The sequence below is a fragment of the Aspergillus foveolatus genome (genome assembly GCF_047715535.1).
Source record: "Aspergillus foveolatus strain CBS 279.81 unplaced genomic scaffold BDW70scaffold_14, whole genome shotgun sequence".
Lineage (NCBI taxonomy): Eukaryota > Fungi > Ascomycota > Eurotiomycetes > Eurotiales > Aspergillaceae > Aspergillus > Aspergillus foveolatus.
Genome location: NW_027396078.1, coordinates 184,492 through 209,789, shown reverse-complemented (window position 1 = coordinate 209,789; position 25,298 = coordinate 184,492). Strand labels below are relative to the sequence as shown.

At 51.1% G+C, this 25,298-nt stretch overlaps 6 protein-coding genes across 6 annotated transcripts; 3 read left to right on the top strand and 3 right to left on the bottom strand.

Annotated features, from left to right (window-relative positions):
- Nucleotides 1–2,541: 2,541 nt before the first annotated feature.
- BDW70DRAFT_22997 (uncharacterized protein) lies at nt 2,542–3,504 on the bottom strand. The gene has a single exon (XM_073743548.1). The coding sequence runs from the start codon at nt 3,376–3,378 to the stop codon at nt 2,746–2,748; it is 633 nt and encodes a 210-aa protein (XP_073597619.1). The 5' UTR covers nt 3,379–3,504; the 3' UTR covers nt 2,542–2,745.
- On the top strand, nt 3,505–5,326 carry BDW70DRAFT_22998 (mannitol dehydrogenase family protein). Its single transcript, XM_073743549.1, has one exon. The coding sequence runs from the start codon at nt 3,630–3,632 to the stop codon at nt 5,136–5,138; it is 1,509 nt and encodes a 502-aa protein (XP_073597618.1). The 5' UTR covers nt 3,505–3,629; the 3' UTR covers nt 5,139–5,326.
- Nucleotides 5,327–9,917: 4,591 nt separating this feature from the next.
- BDW70DRAFT_166609 (uncharacterized protein) lies at nt 9,918–11,966 on the top strand (the record flags this gene model as incomplete). The annotated part of the gene is made up of 1 exon (XM_073742034.1): nt 9,918–11,966. The coding sequence occupies one exon, from the start codon at nt 9,918–9,920 to the stop codon at nt 11,964–11,966; it is 2,049 nt and encodes a 682-aa protein (XP_073597617.1).
- Nucleotides 11,967–13,247: 1,281 nt separating this feature from the next.
- On the bottom strand, nt 13,248–15,594 carry BDW70DRAFT_166608 (Zn(II)2Cys6 transcription factor; the record flags this gene model as incomplete). The annotated part of the gene is made up of 3 exons (XM_073742033.1): nt 13,248–14,401; nt 14,448–15,371; nt 15,513–15,594. 3 exons carry the CDS (start codon nt 15,592–15,594, stop codon nt 13,248–13,250), a joined length of 2,160 nt encoding a protein of 719 aa, XP_073597616.1.
- Nucleotides 15,595–15,823: 229 nt separating this feature from the next.
- BDW70DRAFT_166606 (Aldo/keto reductase family-domain-containing protein) lies at nt 15,824–17,045 on the bottom strand (the record flags this gene model as incomplete). Its single annotated transcript, XM_073742032.1, has 1 exon — nt 15,824–17,045. The coding sequence occupies exon 1, from the start codon at nt 16,970–16,972 to the stop codon at nt 15,824–15,826; it is 1,149 nt and encodes a 382-aa protein (XP_073597615.1). The 5' UTR covers nt 16,973–17,045.
- Nucleotides 17,046–20,086: 3,041 nt separating this feature from the next.
- On the top strand, nt 20,087–22,161 carry BDW70DRAFT_133069 (major facilitator superfamily domain-containing protein). The gene is made up of 6 exons (XM_073736265.1): nt 20,087–20,347; nt 20,396–20,614; nt 20,675–20,930; nt 20,992–21,255; nt 21,333–21,665; nt 21,728–22,161. The coding sequence occupies exons 1-6, from the start codon at nt 20,211–20,213 to the stop codon at nt 21,998–22,000; spliced, it is 1,482 nt and encodes a 493-aa protein (XP_073597614.1). The 5' UTR covers nt 20,087–20,210; the 3' UTR covers nt 22,001–22,161.
- Nucleotides 22,162–25,298: the final 3,137 nt, after the last annotated feature.

Sequence of the window (25,298 nt, the reverse complement as noted above, 5' to 3'; positions counted from 1 at the left end):
TACCTTACCGCGCCAACCTTGTTATCGGGCCAAGCGGCGGCGCGAAGAAAGGACTGGGGCCTGGAGACACTGTATTCACGTTGAGCAACCGAGGTCCGGTCTGTGGCACTGGCATCTATGAAACTCCCAAGCGGTCCAGCAAGGACAGCTGACATTCCGAAGGTGAGTGTTTGAGTTATTGCCCTTCAGAAACCCCGGTCGTCCTCATTTAATCCGATCTCCTTCGCCGTGACTCGCTCTGCTGCCGACGAACTTGAGACCATCTCCTCATTTTGCGTGCCATATTCGGAACGAGCACTGCTTCTTTGAGACGTATAAAGGTAGCAGATGTTTGAGTGTGAGCATAACGATGATGACCTGTCGCCCACATCAGTGTGGCACTCCCCGTCGATGATAGCAAAAGAACCAGAGTGGTCCAGAAAATGATCCGCATACGCATTTGCTCCTTACAACAAACTCCAGCGTCTAGCTCTACACTCAGGTCAGAAATTTAGGAGGGACACAACAAAAGCTGGGATATATCTTGACCCTTCCCTTTGCTCAGCGCGCGGCATGTCCATTGACATTGTGCAGACTGCCCCATGTTAACACATTTCTTCTTGTCGGGTCTTCGCTTCTCGTCTATTATGCGCGCCGCTTTGGACATACTTGCCGTTGTTATCTGGATCTCAACCTGGTCATAGTCGGAAAATCAGTTTCTTTCGTTGCTAAATGCTTATATGTTTTTTTTTATTCAATTTATTATTCGCGCTTGAATCTCTCTCACAGGCCATACTTAGCGTTTCGGTGCCACGCCAATAATCATCTCGGACCATCGATCACATTCTCGTGACCTATCAAGCGGTGGAATACCATATACCCTTTTTCCGTCCAGTGCGAGGCATTTAGTTCTATGGCGGACATGCGACTCGTCTACTGGAACGCCCTAGTCCTCTCTTTGGCCTCTTACCAATCACCGGCAATTCCAGCTACCTTTTACCCTTTTTCCACCAGCACTCCATCAATTGACCGTTCCGATTTCAGAAGATTGAGAATACCACGGGGGGAATAACGCAATTCTGCAGGAAGACATGTCCGAATAAGCTGCTTATGCAGATTCTCCATCGGGCTGCGTTGGCACCCAATCCTAGCTACATCTTTGATGCACGGTGGGTTGACTGCCCTCGCAATCTGCAACATTGCCGTCTGACCTTCCTATCTCGGGTTTACCCTCCTTTTGCATGGGTGTGTGTTGAGTAACATCCCCGGTGGAGTTTCCTCAGTTGCAAGCATTACGCGGAGTAACAAACAAATACCAACTCTCCTGGAGGTCTGTACTCCGCATTGTACACCTGGCATAAGTTTTCGGTCGACTCTGCGCCGGCCGTGCTCGTCAAGTTTCTTCTTCGAGTTAAGGTTCTGGCTTTTAAGGTTGGCGATCCTGGGATTGCCTGGCTATGTGGGGTAAATTTTACGTACTGTGCCCGGTTCTCCCGGTGGGAGTCTCTCAGGGATTATCATGGTACTGTCGGGTAGAAGCGACTCAACCGACAACGGTTCTCCTCGGACTCCTTAAGCTTTGAGGCTTTTCCGCGGGGAGATGGCGTCTGGGCCGCTTCCTGATTCCGAACCCGAGCCGACATGGCCAGGAGGCACAGTGGCCACGGCCACCGGCCACGCGTGGTGTTTCGTATGGACTAAGCGCCATCCACTCGCTATCACCATACATTCATACTTCGGTGCTTCGGGCCCTTCAGTAGATACTCGAGACCGTGCAGAACGACGGTTCATGAAACCGACCCCTCGTAGACTCTTTTCCCTATTTTTCCTATATCCGAACTACCGAACGGTATTTTAAGCCGCAACGCAACCACGTTACACCCGCCAGCCCTGTGAAGAATAAGCTTGAGACCCTTGCATCGGCAGTAACCTTGGCAACATATATATTCCGGAGCCCAGCCAGTCCACGAATGGAGAGCGCTCATCGCAGCCGCTTAAAAGCTTAAAGCTGCCTTGGGCATCCAGATCGGGTTCTTCGTGCTCTTCGTGAACTCCCCTTTCTGCAAAACGGGCCGTGATATACTAAAGCACCCGCTGCCTGACACCGATAACACCAGTAATTTGTCATGGCTGCCAGCCTGCAGAATTCAGTAATCTGGTTTCAAAGTACTAGAATGCAAGCCGAAGTACTGGTACGTCTGTCGAAACGGCTAGAGTCGATCTATTGCATGGTTTTTCCCACTATATGGTGCAGGGTCGTTCTAGTACTCCCGTGGCCCATAATAGGAGTGTCCACGAAATTAACGAAGGCACTAAGTTTACAAGTGGTGTTCAGATGACTGCCCGCTTGAAATATATATCAACCATCAACGATGTACACCGACTGCTGATTTCGGCAGGGCGGTACAGTTGATGTTCCACTGGCCAAATCAAATTGTGTACAGATCAGAGAACCATTATTTGTAAATCGTCGGTCAGCGTACTGTTCATGCCCCGCGGCCTCACCCACGACACCGCGATTGTCGCGACCGGCGTGCCAAGCCTCGCAATTAATCCGGGGTTCTCATTGCTTTTTTTGGCAACACGGGAGGAAGATCATCTGATGAAAATTGCTTTTTCCTTTTTCCCCTTTTAAGCTCCCATGCCTCCAACAGAATTTGACAGCTTGCATCTTTGACAAAGGTACCAGGGGGCGACGCATCCGATAACAGAAAGGGGCAGGGTCACGCGCAGCGGCCATGGTCAAGTGACTGCAAATAGTCCGTTCTAGGCACGGGTGGCTTCAGCTGCCCTTGCATTCGGTGAGATCAGATCATCATCAAACTCTGCCGCATGCATCGGGCCGTCTGTTTTGACCTTGGGGGCTCGGGTGCGGTCAGATATCAGGTCAGGGCAGGCCCTGGTGGGCTGGAATTGGAGGGTGGAAAAATTCCAGATTTGGACGCGCTCTCTGGAATGTGAGAAAGTTTGTGTGTGCGGGTGCATAAATTGTATTACATAAAAATGAATAATGCAGGGCCAGACCGGTCGGGATAGACAGCATTGAGGCCGATCGTGATGCCGACCAGCGCAGACCGAAGGGCTCGCCGGGCCCCCGGAACTGGGACTGAGAAACTGAGACTGGGACTGACTGAGACTAACTGAGATTGGGACTTTTGGGACTATTTTGGTTTTTCTGGAATGCCCCAGCCTCCCCCACGCCACGGCTTCCACGGCACTGGCCAGCACACCTCCTGGGAGCATCGCAGCAACACGCGAGCTTCGAGCCACGACCAGACCAGCAAGCACAGCATCTCGACCAATGCCAGCCAATTCGAGCGCGATTGCCGGCGGAGCCTGACGCAAGGTTGCAGCGCTTATCGTTAATCCTTCTATTGCGCAAAGACCAGCAAATTCCATTTATAATTATCTCACAGTGACTTATTTGGACGTATTTTGAATTTTTTTTGCCCCCCACCGGTGATGTAATCGTGTTGAGTCTTCATTTCACGGTGATCAGCTGCCAAAACCGGCGGTGAGCCACCCCCTCAGCGCTCCAGGGACGACCTGGCAGACCTTTATTTTCTTCTCCTGCCCTCCCCTGACCGGACCGGACTTGCTCTGCTCTGAAAATCTCCTCTCCCCATTGTTCTGTTGTGGTGTTGTGCAAAATGCCTCCTCTCAAGCTCAACAGCAAGAACCTCGCCGCGATCCTGAACGCCGGCAAGGGCCAGATCAGGGTCCCTACCTACCCTCGCAATGGCGCCGTCAAGGAAGGTATTGTCCATATCGGTGTCGGTGGCTTCCACCGCGCCCATTTGGCCGTCTATATCGACCGGTTGATGCAGAACCACGGCGTCACTGACTATGCGATCGCCGGTGTTGGTCTGACCCCCTTTGACAAGAAAATGCGCGATATCCTCAGGTCTCAAGACCACCTCTACACCGTCATCGAGCGATCGGCCAAGGGCAGTTTCGCCAACGTGGTCGGCTCGATCAACTCGTTCCTCTTTGCTCCTGACGACCGCGAGGCCGTGGTCGCCAAGATGGCCCACCCAGACACACACATCGTCTCTCTGACTATCACCGAATCTGGCTACTACTACAATGAGAACACGCACGAGCTCGTAAGCGAGCACCCGGACATTCAGTTTGACCTCGACCCTGCCAACGAAAAGACGCCGCGCACTACCTTTGGATTTCTCTACGCCGCCCTCGCCCGCCGCTTCAAGCAGGGCCTCAACCCGTTCACCGTTATGTCCTGTGACAATATGCAGAAGAACGGCGCCATCACGCGCCATATGCTTGAGTCTTTTGCCCGCCTGCGCAACCCGGAAATCGCCGAGTGGATCTCGAAAAAGGGCCACTTCCCCAACGCCATGGTTGACCGTATTACGCCGCAAACTGCTCCCGCTGACATCACTGCCCTCGCCAACGACTTTGGTATCCAGGATGACTGGCCCGTGGTCACGGAGCCGTTCATGGACTGGGTTATTGAGGACCACTTCTGTGACGGCCGCCCTCCCTTCGAGAAGGTCGGCGTCAAGGTCGTCAAGGATCTGCGCGCGGTCGAAGAGTATGAAAAGCACAAGCTTCGTCTCCTCAACGGGTCGCACTCGGCCATCGGATACGCGGGCCAGCTCGCCGGCTTCCAGTACGTCCATGAGGTCCTGCAGAATGACACATACAAGAAGTTCCTCTGGCAGATGATGCAGGAGGAAGTCAAGCCTCTCCTCCCTGAGATCCCCGGTGTCGACATTGACGAGTACTGCCGCACGTTGATCGAGCGTTTCTCCAACCCGACTATCAAGGACCAGCTCCCGCGCATCTGCCTCAACGCCTCCGGCAAGATCCCTCAGTTCATCATGCCCTCCATCGCTGAAGCGATCTGGGTGACCGGGCCTTTCCGCCGCCTGTGCTTTGTCGCCGCCGCCTGGTTCCGTTACCTGCACGGTGTTGACGATGCTGGCAACAAGTTCGACATCGAGGACCCGATGCTCGAAGAGCTGCAGGCGAAGGCTAAAGCTGGAGGGCTGGAACCCCACGAGATCCTGAGCGTCAAGAGCCTCTTCGGTGATGATCTCCGCGGTGACAAGCGCTTCCTGCAGGAGATCACCACGGCGATGCAGTTGATCGATCGCGATGGCGTGCTCAAGACGATGCCCAAGTACGTTGATTAAACATTCAACAGCCAGTCTTAGTTTGTTTAATTACTGGTTCCTTTTTGAATCTCGGAGACATTTGTACAAAATCCGACATCGACATTGTTTGGCTTGGGATAGAGATAGACGATGATAGACAAAAGTCTGTTCATGGATGGATTCTCGCTTTAACGGACAAGATTGGGTCCGATGTTATTTGGGTTGGTTTCTTCACCTTTTTTCTTTGTTGTTACTCTTGGGGTTTGTGGGTATGATACGAACACGACAGCTTGGGATTTCGATTGCGATTGCGATTGCCGTTTTTTTAGGGATTTTTTTTAATACATGACTTGAAATCGGTTGAGTCCTGCAAAGCAGTGCGACTCGACCGACCAGAATTACCACCACCCGTTCTCATACTCTTATCACTGTATTGTTGTAAGCCACAAGTATACTATACCTAGACACTCTGGCTCCCACTGAAGTGACATATCCATTCCTAGAGCCAAGCCCAGCTGTGAATAGCGCGTGTCGAACCGTGCAGACCATCTTCTGCCTAGTACATGTCGCCCATTTCCCAGTCTTGTTCCACCGCCACTTTTGAGAAGAGTTTTATTCTACTCGCTAGTTCGTCCTCTCGCATCTACTCCCGCCAATTGTGTAGGAGTGCTCTGCAGTAGTTGTCGTTGCTTGACACTCACAGAGTGTATTGCGATGATGTCATTGTTGGAGTAGGGAATTCAGGCGAACAACGCCACCAGCAGGCATAGGTTCAAACTGAGCCTGAGCCCCCGACTTTTCGCCGTGGTTCTCGCCTCTTCGGTTTTCATTCTTCAACCAGCTCCACCGAAGCTCTTATTGTCTATGGCATTGGCACACGGTGCAGTTTCCTCCGTCCATACGGAGGATAGAGTGTCAGCACCTGCCGGCTCCGCACCGGATGGTGGAAATTTGACGTCACCGACTATCAGCAGTGCACGAGCTGTAGTTGAGACGTAAATTGGTGGCAATGGCCTTCGATTATCAGACCGACGCGTTGTCGGCGTAATTCCTAACCCCATCCCATGAAGATGGCGAGGAAGAGGCGACAGCGACGCAGTTGTAGGTGTATAACTGCACCAACGTGGTAACTGAAATATTCTCTAAATTATACTCTTGGACACATTCAGGGCTACTGGACAGCCGCCTCTGGCCCTGGGTCGTGGTGTGTGTTGATTGAGCTGGGGAGGTAGTGTAATATGAAACCTGTGGGATAACTAGGGTAAGTTGCTCTCCTGTCGGCGCTGGACCGTGAGGACAACCATTGGTGCGGTAGATTCGTCTCCGACGCCTTTACGGCTCTACTAGGTCAAGGAGATCTGTGGTAGTATCACACAAGACGCGGTGGGAGTCTTGATCCGTAGCGACAGGACTGTTGCATGGCGTTCGAAATTTTGAGGCCGAGCAAGGGGAGCGAGCATAGCAAATTTGCGGCATAGTTTGAATGGAGCTGACGATAAGAGTGACGAGGTATGATAGTGCCGGAAATCAAAGAAAGAGCCCTGGTATGGTCTCAACATAAACTGCGAATGTTAGGGTAGGCCTAGTGAGGCGCTGTCTGCCATGAATTTTTGTTTAAGCCACCGTGAGAGCGGTGACTCTGCTGCTTCATTCAAGACTCATCAGGAGTGTCCGCTTCTGATTCGGTTTCCTGGTATTCTCCGGACCAATGGCCCGGTCTCTCTGTCATAAGCGGAAGACACGTGTAGAATTTGACCAATCCTCCCGGTGTAGTCAAAGCCAAACGTAGATTCAGTGAACGTAGCCCGCCGATTGAAGCTGTCCCCGATAGCAGCTTCACGAATATCTTGCTAACTGGAAAATTGAACCGTCGCTCCCTGGCTGAACTTGCAGCAAACACGAGGTAGGTCATTCAGATGCCAGACCGTTCACTTGGGGCGGACTATCAATACAATTCACCTGCACTTGGGGAATGGAATGCTGACTCTGCGCGGTTGGCTCTGAAGTAGAAGCCGCTGTCGCTGTGACTGAGCTTTGTGACGTTTAGGGTTGGATTAGGGGTCGGAAGTTGTTGGTGCTGGCGGTTGGTGCAAGACAGGATAGAGAGCGAAAGCACGACCACTAGCCCTACCACCGTTCTTGTTATCAGAAAATAATGTCTAGGACTGCTGGCGTTCATGCTAAGCTAAGCTCCCAGCTGCTTGAACTCAATTTGTTTTAGGAGATAGGTGATTTTTCATTTGCCAGGATTAAACGTTTTGAGGGAATGGAATCATGTCAAACTTTGCCACGCTTGATTTCGAGCAGATGTTGAGGGCTTGATTTGCTTTACATGCACGCGAGTGTTATTGTCGTACTCTGTTTGCGAGATTTCTGAGGAAATGGACGCTAAATGATCACTATTCATAAACAGCTACTACTCCGCCTGTACTCAGCAGGTGAGTCGCCACGTCCACTCCCTTCATCTAGAGGAGACTCCATGGTCTACTCCCTTTTTCGCATCTTTGACGTCCTCACAAGTTTCACACTGTTCAACACCCGCCAAGCATTCTAGCCCTGTTCAGGGCTGATGTTACTGAATGAGTGCACAACCTCAGCGAGTTTCAAGAACTTCTACAGCCTTGTTGGTTCTTCCAAAAACCTCAAGCCCACCTATGCAGCTTGCTTGCTTGCTGGTGACATATAATACCTCAAGGCTATGTAAGACATCCCCTATCGCCGGGGTTCTCTAGCTGACTACAACGAAGCGATGAATAATGGACTCGACTGCGAGGGGACTTGGATTGTATTGAATGGATTGTTTGGAAATTCGATACAAGTTGCAGTCAAAAGGGTTTTATATAGCTGCCGCGCTGCTAGGGCGTTAGCATTTACGGTCAGGTTGGCTAGGTTAACATGGCAATGATGCTGATGTTGCCCTTGTATAAAGAAATGGTTGGCCTGATCTGGTACCGAGCCAGATGAGGGTAACGATGAGGCCACAGATTGAATGTTGATCAACTCATCTCACCGTCACTATTCTTGTTGCCTTTATGAGTAGGGTGAAAGTTGTTTGAGCCAGTTAATGATAGAAGGAATGAGCAATGCACCTGCCGATGCACGTAGATAGCTTAACTGTTCCGACCGCGGTAGAACAGCTCTAAATAAGCATATAGTCACCGTTAATTAGCTCACGCCAATTCGGTGGTGCAATCGGCTACTCGCTCGATAGGCCCGAAGGGATGGTACCTTGCAGTGCAGAGCCGGTTGAGCGCGTTGTTCCTGCGCAAGTCTCCATCAACTGCAGCACTTTATCTTTCCACCTGCAGTTGGGATATCATGCAATGAGTGAACAAAGCAGACTCGGCATGGGCCGCCTCACAAGCTCTCCGTTATTCTCTGCGGGCCCCTTGCTGAGTACTTAATCCTCTTTCATCCTCTTTCAGTGGATGAGCGCAGATGAAGACGTTTTCTCCATTCGGCTAGGTTGCACGCCGATCTGCAGGCAGAGTAATTGTACATGGATGCAAATATACAGGGCATTGGGGATATCCTTACAGCTCACTTGTATTGTCTGCCCTATCTCGCAGCAGGACATACCTAAGCATGGATTCCTTTCATTTCTCTATATACTTACCCTAGCTCCTACTACTCTGCTATAACTCGATATCTTCTTCTCAATTTCAGTCTAGCATGCTCGAACTCTCCAATGTCGCCAGTCAACTACCACACGTTCGCTCTTTCTTTGTAACATTCTCTTATAGCATAACCCGCCACAATCCAACGTGACTCTACAACCAGCCATTTTTTCCTTTCTCAGGATGATGGAGAAGCTGCATTGTTCGTAATCTGTTATAAGTTGACGAAGGAGAAAGGTGACTTTTTCCTTTTGACGTTCAGAGGACCAGATATATATCACCATATATGTCAGCCTTCACGAAACTATGATGAGCAATTTGCAAACTCGTGTTATTCATGTCCGCAAGTAGGTACTGCAAGCACGTCCATACAGAAAATAGCAAATTAGCATTGCCTAGGCATATGTTTAATGCCATCCCAAGAAATCTGTCAAGTATTCCTGCTCGGTAGAGCGGAACGCTGCTGCCTGCTTTTAGCACGAGATGCATACGAATTCATGCAATGAATCTAACCAGTCATTCATACGTCGTACCGGGTTCAAGGGGGGCGGAGGACAATGTCTACCAGGCTATGCCAGCAAAGATCTCGCTTAGAATTCCTAGTCGAAGAAATGGAAGGACCACGATAGGATAGGGGACTCGTGGCCAAGACGACGATGCCACTGCCCAGACGACGCTTGTTTGAATCAAGACTGGACTCCGCGAGTGAAATGCCGATCTTAATATCCGTTTAGGGTTGCGCTTTTGCAGGTCGATGGTACTAAGATACGCTTTCCATGTCTCGACCAGCTTTCGATAGTAGGCCACTTATCAGTGATGCACCAGCAGGAAACAGGTATAATTCCCTCAAGCAGAAAACTCATCTCTTCTCAAAAGACAAAACTAGCTCTTGCTCACAGACGCCAGCAGTGACAGTGGCTTCTATCGGCAGCAGGACTGTGGGGAATTGGCTGAAGATTCCAGTCCCACTGCCAAGGACAGTGAAATCTTTATCAATCAATCCCAGGCATTCGTTTACTCTTAACTCCGAGATAATCTTGACAGGTGGACCTCGGAGAACATTCCTCTCTCCCGTAATTCAAGATGCAGATCAACTGGTATAAAAAATGCAATTGCGCGCACAACCTTGTACAGGCGTCACATCAGGGGGTTAATCAATCTTATCTGATCCTGATCACTCCTTCAACCACGTATCTGCAAGATGCGGTGGCACAGAATCCTCCCCCCTCTCAGTCTCGTCGCTAGTCCCGTCCTTGGAGGCTGTCCCTATGCAAGCCAGCTCGGTCTCGAGGCCCGCGGTGCAGGCACCGAACTGCCACGAGGCCATCCACCTGCACACCCGCAGGCCCCTCGATCCCCATCTGTCTCATCCAGGACGAACTCCACCAAGAAAGGAGTATTCTACATGAACCGCATCGCTCCCGGCACATCTGAACTGTATATCTCAACCGCGAACGGCAGCTCCGAGCGTCCCCTCTTGTCGGATCCGATCTACGAATACCATGCCTCCTTCTCGCCCTCGGGTGAGTGGATCACATTTACGGGTGAACGATTTGGCGACGGGAACTCTGATATCTACCGCGTCCGCCCCGACGGCTCAGATCTCCAGCTCCTCCTCTCCACGCCGTCAATGGAAGACAGTGTGGTGCTGTCTCCGGACGGGACCTTAGCCGCGTACGTCTCGACGGAGAACGGATACCGCGCCAATATCTGGGTCTTGGACATCGAGACTGGGAAGAGGTGGAATGTCACCGATACGCCGCTCTCTCGAAGATCGGTAAACGAGACGCTCATGAACGGGTACTTTCGACCTTCCTGGTCGCCCGACGGGCGATGGATCGCATTCAGTTCGGACCGTAATACGGACTGGCGGGGACACGGCGACGACACGTATCTCGGTATCAGTGGATGGGAGCACACGCAGGAACTCTCGATCTACGCCGTGCGTGCTGACGGGTCCGGATTCAGACAACTCGCCACGAAACCTGGATACTCCCTGGGCTCCCCGTCATGGTCGCCGGACGGAAAGCGGATCGTGTACTATGAGATGACGAGAGAAGCAACATGGGGCGCGCACAGACCGGAGTCAATCGACAGCACCAGCTCAGTCATAGTCTCAGTCGACTTCAAGACCGGCAAAGATCGACGCGTTGAAGTCGACGGCGACGGCGTGAAGGCATTCCCGCAGTACCTCTCCAACAACACGATCGGATACCATCTGAAGGGGACATCGAATGAGGGCATCTACACGACCGACGGAGTCTACCTCAACAAAACGATACGCTCCCCAGCATGGTCTCCAGATGGGCAATACATAGTGTACGAGAAGACGAGCTGGGATATACGGCCTATGGCGAAGGAGCTCTACTCCTGGGACGAGGACTGGGATTACCGCTTCACCGATGTCTTCCCGCAGATGTCGAACCAGAATCGTCTTGCCATGACAGAGAAACAGCTGGGCAATTCGTCTATCGTTACGATGAAGCCTGATGCGTCAGATGAAAGGATGGCGTACGACAATGCGAAGAGTGATCTTGTCTCGTCGTCTCTCGTCTCCCAGGGTCTTGCGGGCGCGTTCCAGCCATCATGGTCCCCGGATGGAGAGTGGCTCGTCTTCGGTGAGGGCGCCTGGTTCCAGTCGCGGGCTTCGACCGGGGGATGGCTTGTGCGGGCGACGGCAAACAGGTCTGAGTATGAAGTCTTGACTGTATCTAACACCTCTATCGCGAACACCTCCATCATTAACTCCGGGTTCCCCTCCTACAGCCATGACGGCAGCAAGATCGTCTTCCGTGTCTGGGGCGCCAACTCGACGAACGGGGATAAGAGTCAGCTTGGACTGAGGGTCTTGGATCTGAATACTCGTAATATCACAGTTCTCACGAACGAGTGGGACAATCTCCCATTCTTTTCGCCCGCAGGGTTCGAGGAGCGGATTGTTTTCACGCGCAAGACGGGTGTTTACAACTACGATGTCTGTACGATCAAGCCGGATGGGACAGATCTCAAGGTCCTGACGAGTAGCGGGGGAAATGATGCGCACGCTGTTTGGAGCTATGATGGACGGATTATGTATTCAACGGGAATGTTTGGGTTTCAATACGAGTGTGCCCTGTATGATGATACATTCCAGCCGTATGGGCAGGTTATGATTATGGATGCAGACGGAGGGAATAAGCAGGTGTTGACGGACTCCATCTGGGAGGACTCGATGCCTTTGCTGGTTCCTTATAGTGAATTTGAGGCTTGAACGAGTGCAGTAGGTTAAATAAAAGAGTATTAAGTGCATTGCATGTCGCTAGTATCATGTGCTCGGAATTGAGATCGAAAATCATCAGCATCATCCATAACAAGTCTTCCACAATATCTACAATAGGGCGTGCCTCAGTCCGAGTGATTTGGAAATTTCCTTCTACCTGAACGTGGTATGAGCAGGGAGGTGAATCTCTTTATTCTTGCCAGTAAAATTTGAGCAAGTCTAGGTCATATTAAGATACCATGGGGACAAAAGGGAATATTCGGCTTTCTCGTACTACTGCTAGAAAGACGGAGCGCCTATTTGCATTAGAAAAGAAATAAACTACCTGGCAGCCCGCCTCGACATCTGTTCTGACTAGGTCGAGGAGGAAGCGCTGAGACATGCTGGAGCGCTCCTCACCATCGCGCGTGCAATAATGGAATTAAACTCAGTATAAGCCTGTGACAACGGTGGATGACCGGGTTGTGTCTTTGGGTCTTCCTAACAAGAAATGTGGTCTTATGCTGAATGAATCGCGTCCGCGGTGTGTACGATGGCATCGGAATGATAGATCGACTAGGGTTGGTTGCAGTCTCATCAGCCACTGAGATGCAAGCTCATCAGTGGCCTCTTGATACCAGTAGGGTACTCACCGGTAGTTGCGTTGTGAAGTACCTGTTCGGATATGTTCAGTATGTGATATATCCGGTAGCTGTGCCCTGGTGGTCTTGGCGTCTAGGAGTACATGTTTGAAATAAATGTGCAATGATCCATTCACAGCAACACTGAGATTTTGTCCATGGCTAGGTGTAGATTGTTCAGTAGACGGCATGGCCGGTGGGTTATGCGTCTGCTGTCCCAGAGAACTTTGCTGGTTATGGGTGCAAGTTATAGACCTGTTGCTCATGCTTCACAGGCACTTGGCTTATCGTAAAACTTTTGCAATAATTCAGGAGCCGTGAGAGCGCTCATGTCGACCAATCCGAATAGAGCGTTGTAGGTCAATCCAGCCGCTTCCAGAAGATGGGCGCCACACGAGTTAGTCAAAAAATAGCAAGGGAAATACTCCAGGCTCTGCCAGACATGGTTGATGCCCACCATCATGCCGGAACAGAGAGATCAAGACTCAATAGGCCAGCCCATGCGAAGTCCGCGTCCAGCGATAGAGCGACAAAATCTCCCTTCTCCGGGCCTTGTGCGTTTCCCGAAACTGTGGATCCGTCTGTTGCGCATCATGCAGCATCGACCGAAATACCTTGCGGATGTTTTTCTGTCCTCATTAGACTGGTCTTTCTATGGATGGGAAGGGAAAAATACCTGGAATGTGGTGTCTAGCGTCACGACACTCACTTCATGGGCGCGAATGATGGTCTCACACACTTCCTCGACCGACTTGTTGAACCCCAGCTCGGGCATCCGATCGACGAACAGAAGAAGGATAAAACTCCCTTGCAGCAAATATATACCAAACAGGTACGGCATGAAGGTCAGCTCCGGGTCTAAGGTGAGGATTTGGTGCACGGCCGCTGTCGCACTAAGGGCATGAGAGGCGCATGCTTGGAAACTATCCGAGGTGATCCAATCGTCTTCGTCCTCGATCATGGATATCGGATCCCATTTCCCGTGTAGCAAGATGTAAAACACGTGGAGCATGTGGGAGCTGTACGCAATGACCAATGGTTTCTTCGAGTCGACGGTTGATCCTGGACTATGTGTGTTATATAGATCGACCGGTCGTTGACTGAGCAGCGGATTCTCGAGATGAGCCCTCAGCTCCGCGAGATCCTGCTCTCGCTGGGATATGAGCGCCTCGATCTTATGGACGGCCGCCTGGCTTATGGTGCCGCCTAGCAGGGGATGTTGTTGGATGTGGTGGAGGTCAATAATATGACCCAGCACAGTCGCCAGGGGAAGAAAGTACTCAAAGAAGCCGTAACCCGATATCCTCGACGGAGGACCAAGGCGAGGTGGGGGAAGTGAGGTGAGAGGTATTGTCTCTAGGCTCTGCCATATCGCCTCAGGCAGTGGCTCTGCGACGCAGAATGTGCCCTCAGGGAAGTTCACGGCTGCGTTCAACGAGAGGCCGAGATGGCGGTCGAGACAGTAGATCAGCCAGAACAGTCTCCGGCGTTCTTCTTTTGCAATCACCCATTCGCGATGTGATTTGTGCGGATAATGTGGTTGACTAGGGATGCTCCCCGGATGCATTCCCTGGTCTTCCATGCTTAACCCACTGGCCCGAGTAAGCCGGATGGCCTTGGACCACCATTTCAGACAGTCAGCCTTGAAATGGCCGCCAGATATGACAAGGGCAAGGATGACGATCGCGAGTATGACATCTGTTGACCCTAGGAAGTCGGGTATCAGCCCAGTCCTGGCGGCGTGAGACACCGAGGAGCGCCCGTCCTTGTCAGTGAATCCTCCACGAGGGTGAAACTGCCAACCATCTACAGAATAATCAGCGATCCATATTGACCCTTGCAGACGACGTACCTGATGTCCTGAAGTAATTGTCCCAATCCACCGGCTCTAAGAGGTCCAGCGCCAGACGATAGAGGTCCAGGACGATGCGCTGCCGTGCACCAGGCGGATCAAAGATCTTGATATCCGCAGTGTGCGCCACGCAAAGGAGCATGACCAGAAGCAAGACGGAAGATGTAGGTCGCGGAGACGTTGGATGGAGAATTGACGATGGGTGTATTATGTGGGTGAGCGTGTATGGCGAAGAGGCTTTGAAGATGGGGTTCCGTTGGTCGTTAAAATAGATCTCCAGCATCTCAGAAGCATCCTCCGGAGAGAGGATTCCTTTTAGATAGGGCATCAGATGGTGCAAGCAAGGGTAGCACTGCCCCTGAACCAGTCCCTGTCCGAGCCCCTCCTGGGGATTATGTGGTATTGACGGACATATACTCCGTGGGATGCTCGGCGCAAAGGACGTTGTCCTATCCAGCCAGTGTTCAACTGGAGGTGTGACCATCGGAGGCGTGAAGGCAGCCTGGCTATTCGGGCGCCCTGGCATTCCGAAGAGAACATCCTGCAGAGGGAACGGGCTAAGAAGTTGAGCGAATGGAGACTCTCGCTGCCCTTCAACCGTGGGCAGGCCGCCTCCCAGCCGAAGATGGTCATTCTTTTCAACGAGGGCGGACCTATCCCCAGTGCCTCTTGTTTCTACTGTTCGTGCCGAATCGTCTTCGGTGTACGAAGGGCTGCTCAACGAGTTGGTATTCCGCCGCTGCATCTCGTCTGGTACTTTCTCCCGGTAGTCTGGTGAAGGGTTCAGCTCCGTATGGTTGATCAGGTCGTGCAAGCTGGGAGGACCGGGTGCGAGGGCTCTGTGAGCGGACGGAGTGGGCTTCGTTCGACGGCGCCGACCTCGTTTTCGGACGAGCTTCTCATAATGGCACGAGGTGTTTCTCTCTGGCGAATTCAAATTAGTAGCCTAGACGCCAGATTTCAAGCCAGTGCGGGGTCAAAAGCCACCAACCCGTGCATCGCTGGCTGGGCGCTATTAGCCACCGGGACATTTGGGACTGAGATGGGATGGGACGCACCATGGACGTTGGCCATCACAGCGTTGCTTGGACTGAGAGCAACGGTCACAGGCACGCAGGACGCGCAGTCGGCTTCCGCCATCCGGCATTGTCGGACTGGGATCCATCAGAGCAAGGCGATTCCATCCGCTAAATCTCTAGAGAGGAGGGGGCGCGGCGGAACCATTAAAGCGGGAATGCGGGGGCTGTCAGTGCTTATTATAGTGCTTATTATAGCGGGAGACTAACCTCATTGCCGGTTAATCTAAGGGAGACATGCAATTCTTTGCTGAATTCATCACGGCCGCTTGGCATTGTCAAGGAATAGTCTAGTTCGGTCTATAGCTTCGTTTGGACCACGTCCTCCTTTCGCTCAGTTTTCCCGTCTGAAAAGCTGTAATTCTTCCACTTCCCTAGGATCTGCTGGACGGCCCTGGACAGATGCTGGTCTAACTGCGCATCGCGATTATCCGTCCACCCTCCTATCCCCTGGCTGCTCCATTGTAACCTCCCATTGCTCCGTTGCAGGACCTTGAGTGCAGTCGTGACATTCTCTTCAATCTCGGCTACCGTCGTGCCTCCCATGATCGTACCCACTCGCACATCTGACGTGGAGCAGTGCTGCGCCCGTCGAAGGGCATATCGAAGTGCAAGACGCGCCAGCACCTCCCCCTGGGAGGCGACATAGACGGCCGCTGCATGTGCCGCTCTACGCAGTCCCTCCGGAGCTGGATGCCAGTCCCCCAGGGCAGCGATCGGCACGCCTTCTCCCCGCAGGAGCCCGCTAGCAAGGGGGCTGGAATTGCAGACGCAGTTGACACCGGCCTCTTTAAATGCCTGCAGTCCTTCTCTCTCTAACCGGTCGTTCTGGAGCGTCATCTGTGCCCAGTTCTGGATTACATCCAACGGTCGGCCGTATAGTTTCCGTGCGCGGCGAGCGACTCTCGCCAGCGTGTCGATCGGATACCCTGATACCCCAATGTAACGCACTTTGCCGGCGTCGACCAACTCTAACAGCACCCCGATCGCCTTTAGGACACTTTCCTCCTCGACGAGCTCGATATCGTGGCAGAAGACCACGTCGAGATAACTCGTGCGTAACCGCTGAAGGGACCGCGCGACCGAGGATCTGATCCAGTCTGGCGAGTAGTCGGATTTCGTCGCGCTAACACGGCCGACCTTGGTCATGAGGATGAAGTCTGACCTGCGGTATCTGGTGGTGAAGTCTGGGTGCGAGAGCGCCTCGCCTAGCAGCGCCTCTGACGGCTCATAGTACGGAGACGTGTCGATGGCGCGGACCCCCTGTTCAAAAGCGCGGCTCACCACCTCTCTCGTCTGCTCGACGTTCGGGTTCTGCGTGTGTTGGTAGCTGAAGCCCGCTCCACCAAGGATAAGCGGCGGCAGCAGCTGGCTTAAGGGCGTTCGAGGTGGATTTGCCATACTGCGTTTGTCTAGTGACGGTGAACTTGTGAACACCCCCCAACTCATGGTAGGCCCACACTTCAGTAGTGCCTACACTTCCGCAGTGGAAGGGCACCTTCTTAAGGCTACCGCACATCCCCAGTGTCACCTCTTCTGGAGCAGCCCGATCATGTCCCGGTGCATCTCCGGCACGCCCAAAAAAAGCGCGGCTAAATGCATCCAATAGGGTTTCACAAAGTTTATACTTCCCGTTAGACGGAAGGTTATCCGCCAACGGCAATTCAGGCTATGTGCGGGGTGTGGAGTCTCCCCGTGTGAATTTAGCCGGGCCCACCCTTTATCCAGACGCTACAAGACTTCTCGAGTCAACAGAAACCGTCTGTATGTGGTGATTTACGCTTACAGTCATCCCTGTTCTTCACCCATAGGCTCTTTTATTCCTACTCATTGTATCCTAGGATATGTTCGGCCGAGAAAAACCACCCTTTTCTCGAGATAACAGTGTATTTGGATAGCCGGTATATATCTCTGACCAGCCAGGACGTACGCATATTATCTACCACCTACAGCCATTCCTGATCACCGTTTTCTGGATAGCCGCAGTAAGCAAGAAGATAAGAATATTAAAATAGATTAGAACGAAAAAAGGAAAAGAAAAGAAAGAAAGAAAGGAAAGATGATGAGAGAGGAATGAGGTTGTAAATCTTGTAAAATCCACATAATGGACCTTCAGATCGGTATATCAAGGCTACAATGTTCACGGTAAGCTAGCCGCAATTCCCGCGAACGAAGTACCTTCAAACGCGTTGTCTGCAGCAGCAGCGCAAGTCCTGCCCGTTGCCACTGCCGTAATCAAACGAATGCATAGAATGGAGAATAATCAAGACCGAAATACAGCTCAGCCCCACATGAGACGGGTTTAAACATACTAGTCACCCTCAGAACAGAAGTCTATACAGCCCTACAGACGACTCCGCTCCGGATTGATCCCCAAAAAGATCGGCATGGGGTACCGCGACGCAGGGCAATGTAGCATCACCTACCCGGTGCCCTGTGCTCCTGAGCACGTTATTCGACAAGCGCTGCAGAGGGTCCCCATGTCACGACGAGCGTCCCTGGCTCGCCTGTGCATCCAGTCGTAGGATCATTTCCAGGAGAATCAGTAGTTTGCTAGAGCTGTTATGCCACAGGAGTGTCTTGCATTAGTTCCGGCTCTGAGCCGATTCAAGCTCCGCTGACTTGTCATCGTTTATTTGCCGTAGTGTGGATTGGGTGCTAAGTAAGTACATATACCTTATTTGCACCAGGGTGTTTGTGACGCTGTCAAAGTAGTCCTCGTCTAGGTCAGGGGTAAGTGCAACTAACCGATCACCTTCCGTGCCGTGGCTAGAGCTTTGTAGATCTGAAGTGTTGTTCTTCGTAACAGGGGAGGTGGGATGGTCTGTCCAGAAGATTGTTGGGATTTGAAGTCAGCAACCATGTTCTCACTTGAAAAATGCAAAGAGTCGGTATTTGCTGGGTCATTGAAGGAGTGCAGCGGACGGAGAAGGTTTCTGATATACTCCACAATTCTTCAGCTTCATCCTTTCCAGCTGTACTCAAGAGTATATGCTAGACTGAAGCAGGGAAGCTGGTTGGTTGGGAGCGGGGACTAGGAGTAAATCAAATACACCTCTCCACTCACTAGCATTGATCTGCAGGTTTCCTCTGCATGCGCGCAATCAGACTCAGACCTGGCATGGCTGATTCCCTTGTCTCCAGTTCTGATCGATTCCTCCACATTTGTTGAAGTAGACGATGCCAGTCTCTCTGCTGCAACGCCCGTATTGGACACAGATATTTCCGCCGCAAGGCCACCATTGATAGCTGTAAGGTTGATAAATATCTCAATGTGTGAGGATGCTAGCCGCACCTATTGAAATGCACCGATAGGAAAAGGCCGGAGAGGGTTGCAGAGAGTGGCAGTCTTGTATTGAGACTCGGACGTTTGGTATTGCTTCTGCAGCGGTTCCCAAGCATATATGAATGGGTACGGTTATCTGCGGATTACTATGTACGAGAACCTGGCTGCTGATATCGAAAATGGAATTCGGGTTAGTATCGATAGTGTGTTGGAGACAACGGCAACGCCGAGCTTGGCCAAGAAAGGCACCAAGCCTAGGCTGGGTGGTTAGTGAGAGAACGATAGAAGAGAACGACAGACTGCTCTCGCAGCTCTCTAAACATATTCGCGGGTGAAGATACGGGCTCTGCCATTATCTCACTAGTGGCAAGGCAGACGATAGTGGATTCTCCCACAAGAAATCCATACTACCTAGGGCTCCATGGCTGCTAGCCAAACGCTCAGCCTTCCTTGACCAACATCCGTTTCTCCGAATGCTAGGGATTGGTTGGGAGTATCAGCTACCAGCATGGCTCTGCTCCAAGTCTTCCACTCTGGATTGTTCGTCCAATCGTCGACTGACATGTACCTCCCGCCCTCGCAGTCCCCAGACAACGACCCCATCCAGCCAAGCGTCGAGGCTCGCATATAACAGACCTAATACTTGGCATTTGCAGCGCTGACTTACAGCCAGCAGCACGTGTCGCTGCATCTAAAATTCACCAGTCGGACTGGGTATCTGGAAAGCAGTGACCTGTAGCGCCGCAGCCCAATTTCTAGCTAATGCGAGGCGCCGTTTTCTGAGCACAGTGCTGGCGCGGCCGCATAGCCTGCCGTCTGAGCCGTCATCCTCTTTTGGGGGCTGCCGTCAGAGTGAAGCTTTTGCCGAAGCCTTGCCGTAGGGAACCTTGGCACTAGGGCGTCATTCGTTGCGCACGGTCGAGGTTCTTGGCCCTGCAGGGCTAGCTATCAGTCTAATTTTGATAGGGGTACGTTGGTTATTATTAAATAACAACATGAGGCTGGAATGCTAATGTGGAGATTCATTTTCTCGGGCTGCAGGAGTGGAAGGTGACTGTTGCTTGGAGTGCCGAGCGATAAAGCAAACCAAGTGTGACCACACCTCCAAAAACTATACGCTATCTAGAAATGACCACCCCACGAAGACTAGGGAGCGGGCTAGAAAACCTTGCCTATAGTACCATTGATAAGGTGCTTGGCACGTAGTGCTACGGTCGTGTGAATACGGGAAAAGCTGCGATACGAAATTCGCTTCCCGCATAAATTGCACGGTCTGGCTGCAAACCTCACTCTGGACTCAACCCATCCTCAACTCGTTAGGTCTTGACCTTTGTTTGAAGCCTGACTTATCACAGCCTCGTAACTGGGACTGGGGAGATCCAGCTCCTACTTGCTACCATTATGGCTGACACACTTCCAAATGAGGCCAAGGGACCAGATCCCAACGAGACAGTCAAGGAATGCGTGCCAGGCCGCGTTGAACTCCAGTCGCTGGGTCAAGAAGAGGACAAGAGGATTTTACGTCGGATCGACCTCTAGTATGTTGTCTGCAGCCGTGGTCCGACTTCGCTTATCCCTGAAACCAGCCTACTCCCCATTATGGCCGTGTCATACATGTTCCAGTTCCTCGACAAATCCGCTATGAGCTTTACAGCCATTCTGGGGCTGGAGGAGGATCTGAATCTCAAGGGAACGGATTATTCCTGGGCGAGTAGTATTTACTATTTCGGCTACCTAGCTGCGTCCTACCCTGCAGCTATCCTGCTGCTTCGGTTCCCAGTTGGCAAGATGATTTCTATTTCAATGTGCGTTGATACCATTGAATTTCACCGCTTCAGTCGTTGGAATAGTGCTTACTGTATCAGCATTATTTGGGGTGTCGTTCTGATGTTGATGGCATTGGCCTTCAACGACAAAGGCCTCATCGCCGTTCGGTTCTTCCTAGGCGCAACTGAAGCTGCCATTGCCCCTGGCCTCAGTATCGTGGTTTCAATGTGGTACAGGAGATCCGAACAGCCCTTTCGCCATGGCATTTGGTTCCAAGGAATCACCATCGCCGGAATCTTTGGCGGGCTCGTGGCATACGGAATTGGTCACATCCGAAGCATTGCCCCCTGGAAGGTAGTATCCCTTTATACTTGCGCAGTTACCAAATAGCCCCTGACTAACCTTCTGACTGTAGGCGGTGTTTTTGATATTTGGCGCCGTCACCATTGCCTGGGCATTTGTTCTCTTCTGGTGGCTCCCGGACACCCCAATGAACGCGCGGTTCCTCAGCGCAGACGACCGACGCAAGGCTGTTTCAAGGGTTAGCGAGAACATGACAGGGATAAAAAACGACAAATTCAAGCTGGACCAATTCATTGAGGCTCTTCTTGACATCAAATGCTGGGCCTTAGTCCTTGTCCAAATCGCGTGTTCGATTCCCAATGGCGGCGTTTCCAACGTAAGCCCCTCGGGCTTGCAGCGAGCCCTAACCCGTACATTCTTACTCACCGGAACCTGGCTAATAAATGTCACCAGTTCGGCTCCATTATAATCGAAGGCTTTGGCTTCAGCACGCTAAATACCCTGCTCGTTCAGATTATAGTCTACGTTTTCCAAGGTGTGCTCGTCCATCTTTCCACCGCAGGCTGTTCATGGTTCGAAAACAGCCGGACATACTGGATGGTCTGGAACAGCGCGCTCTCAATTGGGGGTGCCGCAATGGCCCGACAGATTACGCCCGATAATGTCTGGGCCCGGTTCATGGGGTACTGTCTTGCGAATGCTTATAGCGTGAACTTCCCGTTGACGCTTGCCATGTCGACGGGGAATATCGGCGGGTTTACGAAGAAAACTACAGTTAACGCATTGGTATGAATATGCATCCCATATCAAGCCTCTCAAGTAAAGTCTCTGTTGACATGATTTATCAGATCTTCATCGGCTACTGCGCCGGCAATGTCGCCGGCCCGCATCTCTTCTTCGATGACGAAGCCCCGTCGTATCCATCAGGGTTTCTAGCAATGCTTATCTGCTTCGGGGTATCGTTAGTTCTTGCCCTTGGCTTGAGATATTATCTTATCTGGGAGAACCGGCGTCGGGACCGTCTTGGACATGTAGACACCAATGACGCCCTGGAGGAGCTGGATGCTGCCGTTCTTGACAAGACCGATAAGCAGCTCTTGCAATTTCGCTATGTTTATTAGTGTAGAATTAGGCGGCAGTAAGGCCTGATTCATCACGATATTTTTTACCAACTTCCAGCCTTCGCCTAGTCCCCCACTTGGGGTCAGCCTCATAGTCACTGATATAAGCAGGTTAAATCCGGAGCGGATTCAATTCCATGACTCTAGTCTCTTTATTCTGGTCACATAGATCAATAGTGTTTGTGCAATGGCGCCAACAAGATGCTTGGTGAGAATAGAGCCATTGGGGCCCCTACATTTTAGAGCCTGTTTGACATGGATATTCTGAAAACTATCACTGCAGGTTGCTTCAGTCATTTAGTTGGCATCGAATTGATTCGGTTTAGAAGATTGAAACAATGACAATAATATCTTGATTTATGAGACTTCTTAAGCCCTGAGTCAATGGCTTGTAGGGAACATGAAAAATGCCTTCTCAGACTCGACAACTAATCTGTTCTCTGTTAACCAACAAGTCAACAGACTAGTGACATTTATTTGTATAAGTGCTTTGGCCATTTCCTGGGTTAGCAAGGATTCTTCATGCATCTAGCCTCTGGTATAAAAGGCTACCTCGAAGAACTTGTGTCTGCACTCTTGACAGTTTCGTGTCCGAGAAAGACCATTCATGGCATGACAAAAGGGTGAAATGAAGACACCTAAACAAGCCTATCACAGACCATAAACCGACCAAGCTCTGCCTGTAGCAGATCTGGTCACTCTGATGGAAACGAAGGCCGTTTTACAGACCACAGCCTTGTTGCCCTGAACGAACTGACAAGCCTCATCTAGGATTCTTTGAGCTACGTTAGCAGTTGTTGCAGCCTGATAAGGAAACATATAAGTCTCTGATCCCCTGTTTAGGACTACCATCGTCATCAACCTAGCGCTCTTACCAACACAGCAAGATACTACCGGTATCCAAGCTACTTCATACCAAACCAACGAACCGACATCCAGAATAGCTACCATGCCCTCCCCCTGCCAATCTTCTAAGAACATGTGCCCCCAATGCACGGCTCTCCTTCGCTCAATCAGGGATATATCAGATATATCCATCTTGCGCGAAAAGTCCCTTGAGCTTCCCCTCGCGACAAAACCCCTAATATTCTCCACGAACCTAGCCATTAAATTCCCGTTCCGTGCCTGCGCAATGAAAAGCAAATTATTGCCACGATTTACGCGGCCATTCTGAACAGTATCGGGGGCGGAATCCGGCACCCGATTCAGATTCACGTCAAGGCGAACGTCGACCCCACTAGTAAGGACGGCAAGATGATTACCTCTGTCAAGGTCCTGGCTGATCTTCCCATTGATATTGATCTTGGGCCACAGGACATTCAGGAGCTCTTTGCGGCACTCCCAGAGTTTGACGTTGAGGTGGGTATGCCGGAGCCTGAGGGCACCGTGAGATGGGTGCAGACGTATGCTTCTTCGCATGCGGCTCTTGCAAGGCTTATCTGGATGAATGAAAATGTTGTCCAAGGGAATCGGAAGTATGCTATTATTAGGTCTGGAACGGAGGGGAAGAACGGAGAGTATGAATGGATACATAGGCACCGGCCCTGATCGGCTACTTGCTTGCAGGTGGTGGCCTCAGCAGTATATACCTCTACTTGCATGTTTCTAATCTTCATTGTGCTTTGTTATTCCTCTTAACTTCTCCATCAGTTGCCAGCGCAACCAATGCTTACAATAGATTCATTTCACGTTCTTCTACCAATAATGGGAGGTTGATTGCCACATAAGAGAGGGAGGGAGAAAAATCGTCTCTCTTAAACAATGTATATATCGCTGCATTGGTCCTTGATTGTTTGTAAATGCATAGACAGTATTATCGACCTCTAAGCTTTGTTATTCATCATGAGATGAAGTAAGAGGGCTCGAGGGCTCATGGCCGGAATGCATAAACTGAATGCTTTAATATGTAGCCCTAGGTCAGCGTGCCCAACCAACAAAGAGTGGTTATTTCACTCAACGACATAAAAAAAAAACCCAGAAGGCTCCGTTTAAATGATCAAAGGGATTTGCAGCTTTCATTACAGCAGATGCTTGTAACCCTGACCACCTGCGATCACAAGTCCTAGTTCCATATATAACAGCAGTTTCGGAGGGCATGCTTCAGTCCTTGCATAGGGTAAGCACATATATGCGCAATAATTTGTAATTCCCAGATGGATAGTAAGAGAACAAATTCGTCCAAAAGTTTATCAAAAGTCGCAGCGGAAAAGCAGGGATGCCAGGGAACCAAAGAAAATAGGTAATACCACCAAACAACTTTTGTTATCCATGGTCTGGGTTCATCATTCACCTAACAAGCCTATGGCGCTTGAGGAGGGTGAAATACCATGAGTCTCTGCCTACTCTTCTACGCCTCCTGAAGGCTCGTGTCGGATCACCTCTCTCTGTCAATATCAATATCAACATATGAGCAAGATCAAGAGGGCATTTTCAGGCACTAGAAATCTCCTCTTGTGCCATCGAGCTCTGCATGTCAAGCCACCGTCAACATGCTCTGCGAAGCTCCCCAGACCATGTGGAAAGAATGCGTTACGATTGCCAAACAACTTATACTAGATTAATGGGCCGCACTAAGGAGAATGACGAGGGAGACATCACGACGCCGATCTCGATCCTCGTTGATGTGCCGAAGGAGGTGGAGTTTGATGAGAAGAAGATCGAGGCTTTTATCAAGGAGTTCGGCGCAAAGATTGCCATGGGCGCCTGGGAGTATGAGTATATGCCTGACTACGCCACGAGGGATCGGTTGCAGTGGCTGAAGGAGAACTTTTGCAAGGAAAGAATGCCCGCGACCTTTCGAAAATTTGCGGGAACTATGCCCGAGTTGCATACTGCTTGATGGACTGTTTGTCAATGCAAAAGCTGTGTATGAGTCTGTAATGCTCCTCTCGCACATTTATTGCCATCCGTTTTTTGTTTAAAACATTTTTCTCACCAATGGTGTCGCCTCTCCTCTCCCGCACTACTATATTTACTGTACCACCCTTTCGGCCGCGTGTAGGTACTAAGGCGGAGAATATCTGAGTGAATCCAGCTGAGCATTGAGCTCCAATTGCTCATTCTTTCTTACCATTTTCTGAATCATCTAGCTCGTCTTATTGATAGCGAGTGTATTTCTGGCTATAAATCGGGGTCTCTATTGACTACGGAAATCCTCCTGTATGGTCAGCGTACAGGAAAAAAATGCATTGTGTTTAAGTGCTGGAGTAGTATTATAACTGGAAGAGGTAATCCACAGTCAGCTCCTGGCAGCCTTCCAAACCCTGTCTATTTTAGGTCTCTTCTCTATGATCCAGTG

Coding starts and splice junctions, on each gene's coding strand:
- BDW70DRAFT_22997 (XM_073743548.1), bottom strand. CDS start 3,378: ATGGAATTTGCTGGTCTTTGCGCAATAGAAGGATTAACGATAAGCGCT.
- BDW70DRAFT_22998 (XM_073743549.1), top strand. CDS start 3,630: ATGCCTCCTCTCAAGCTCAACAGCAAGAACCTCGCCGCGATCCTGAAC.
- BDW70DRAFT_133069 (XM_073736265.1), top strand. CDS start 20,211: ATGGCTGACACACTTCCAAATGAGGCCAAGGGACCAGATCCCAACGAG. Junction 20,931..20,991: donor GAAGCATTGCCCCCTGGAAG/GTAGTATCCCTT, acceptor TTCTGACTGTAG/GCGGTGTTTTTGATATTTGG. Junction 21,666..21,727: donor AAACTACAGTTAACGCATTG/GTATGAATATGC, acceptor ATGATTTATCAG/ATCTTCATCGGCTACTGCGC.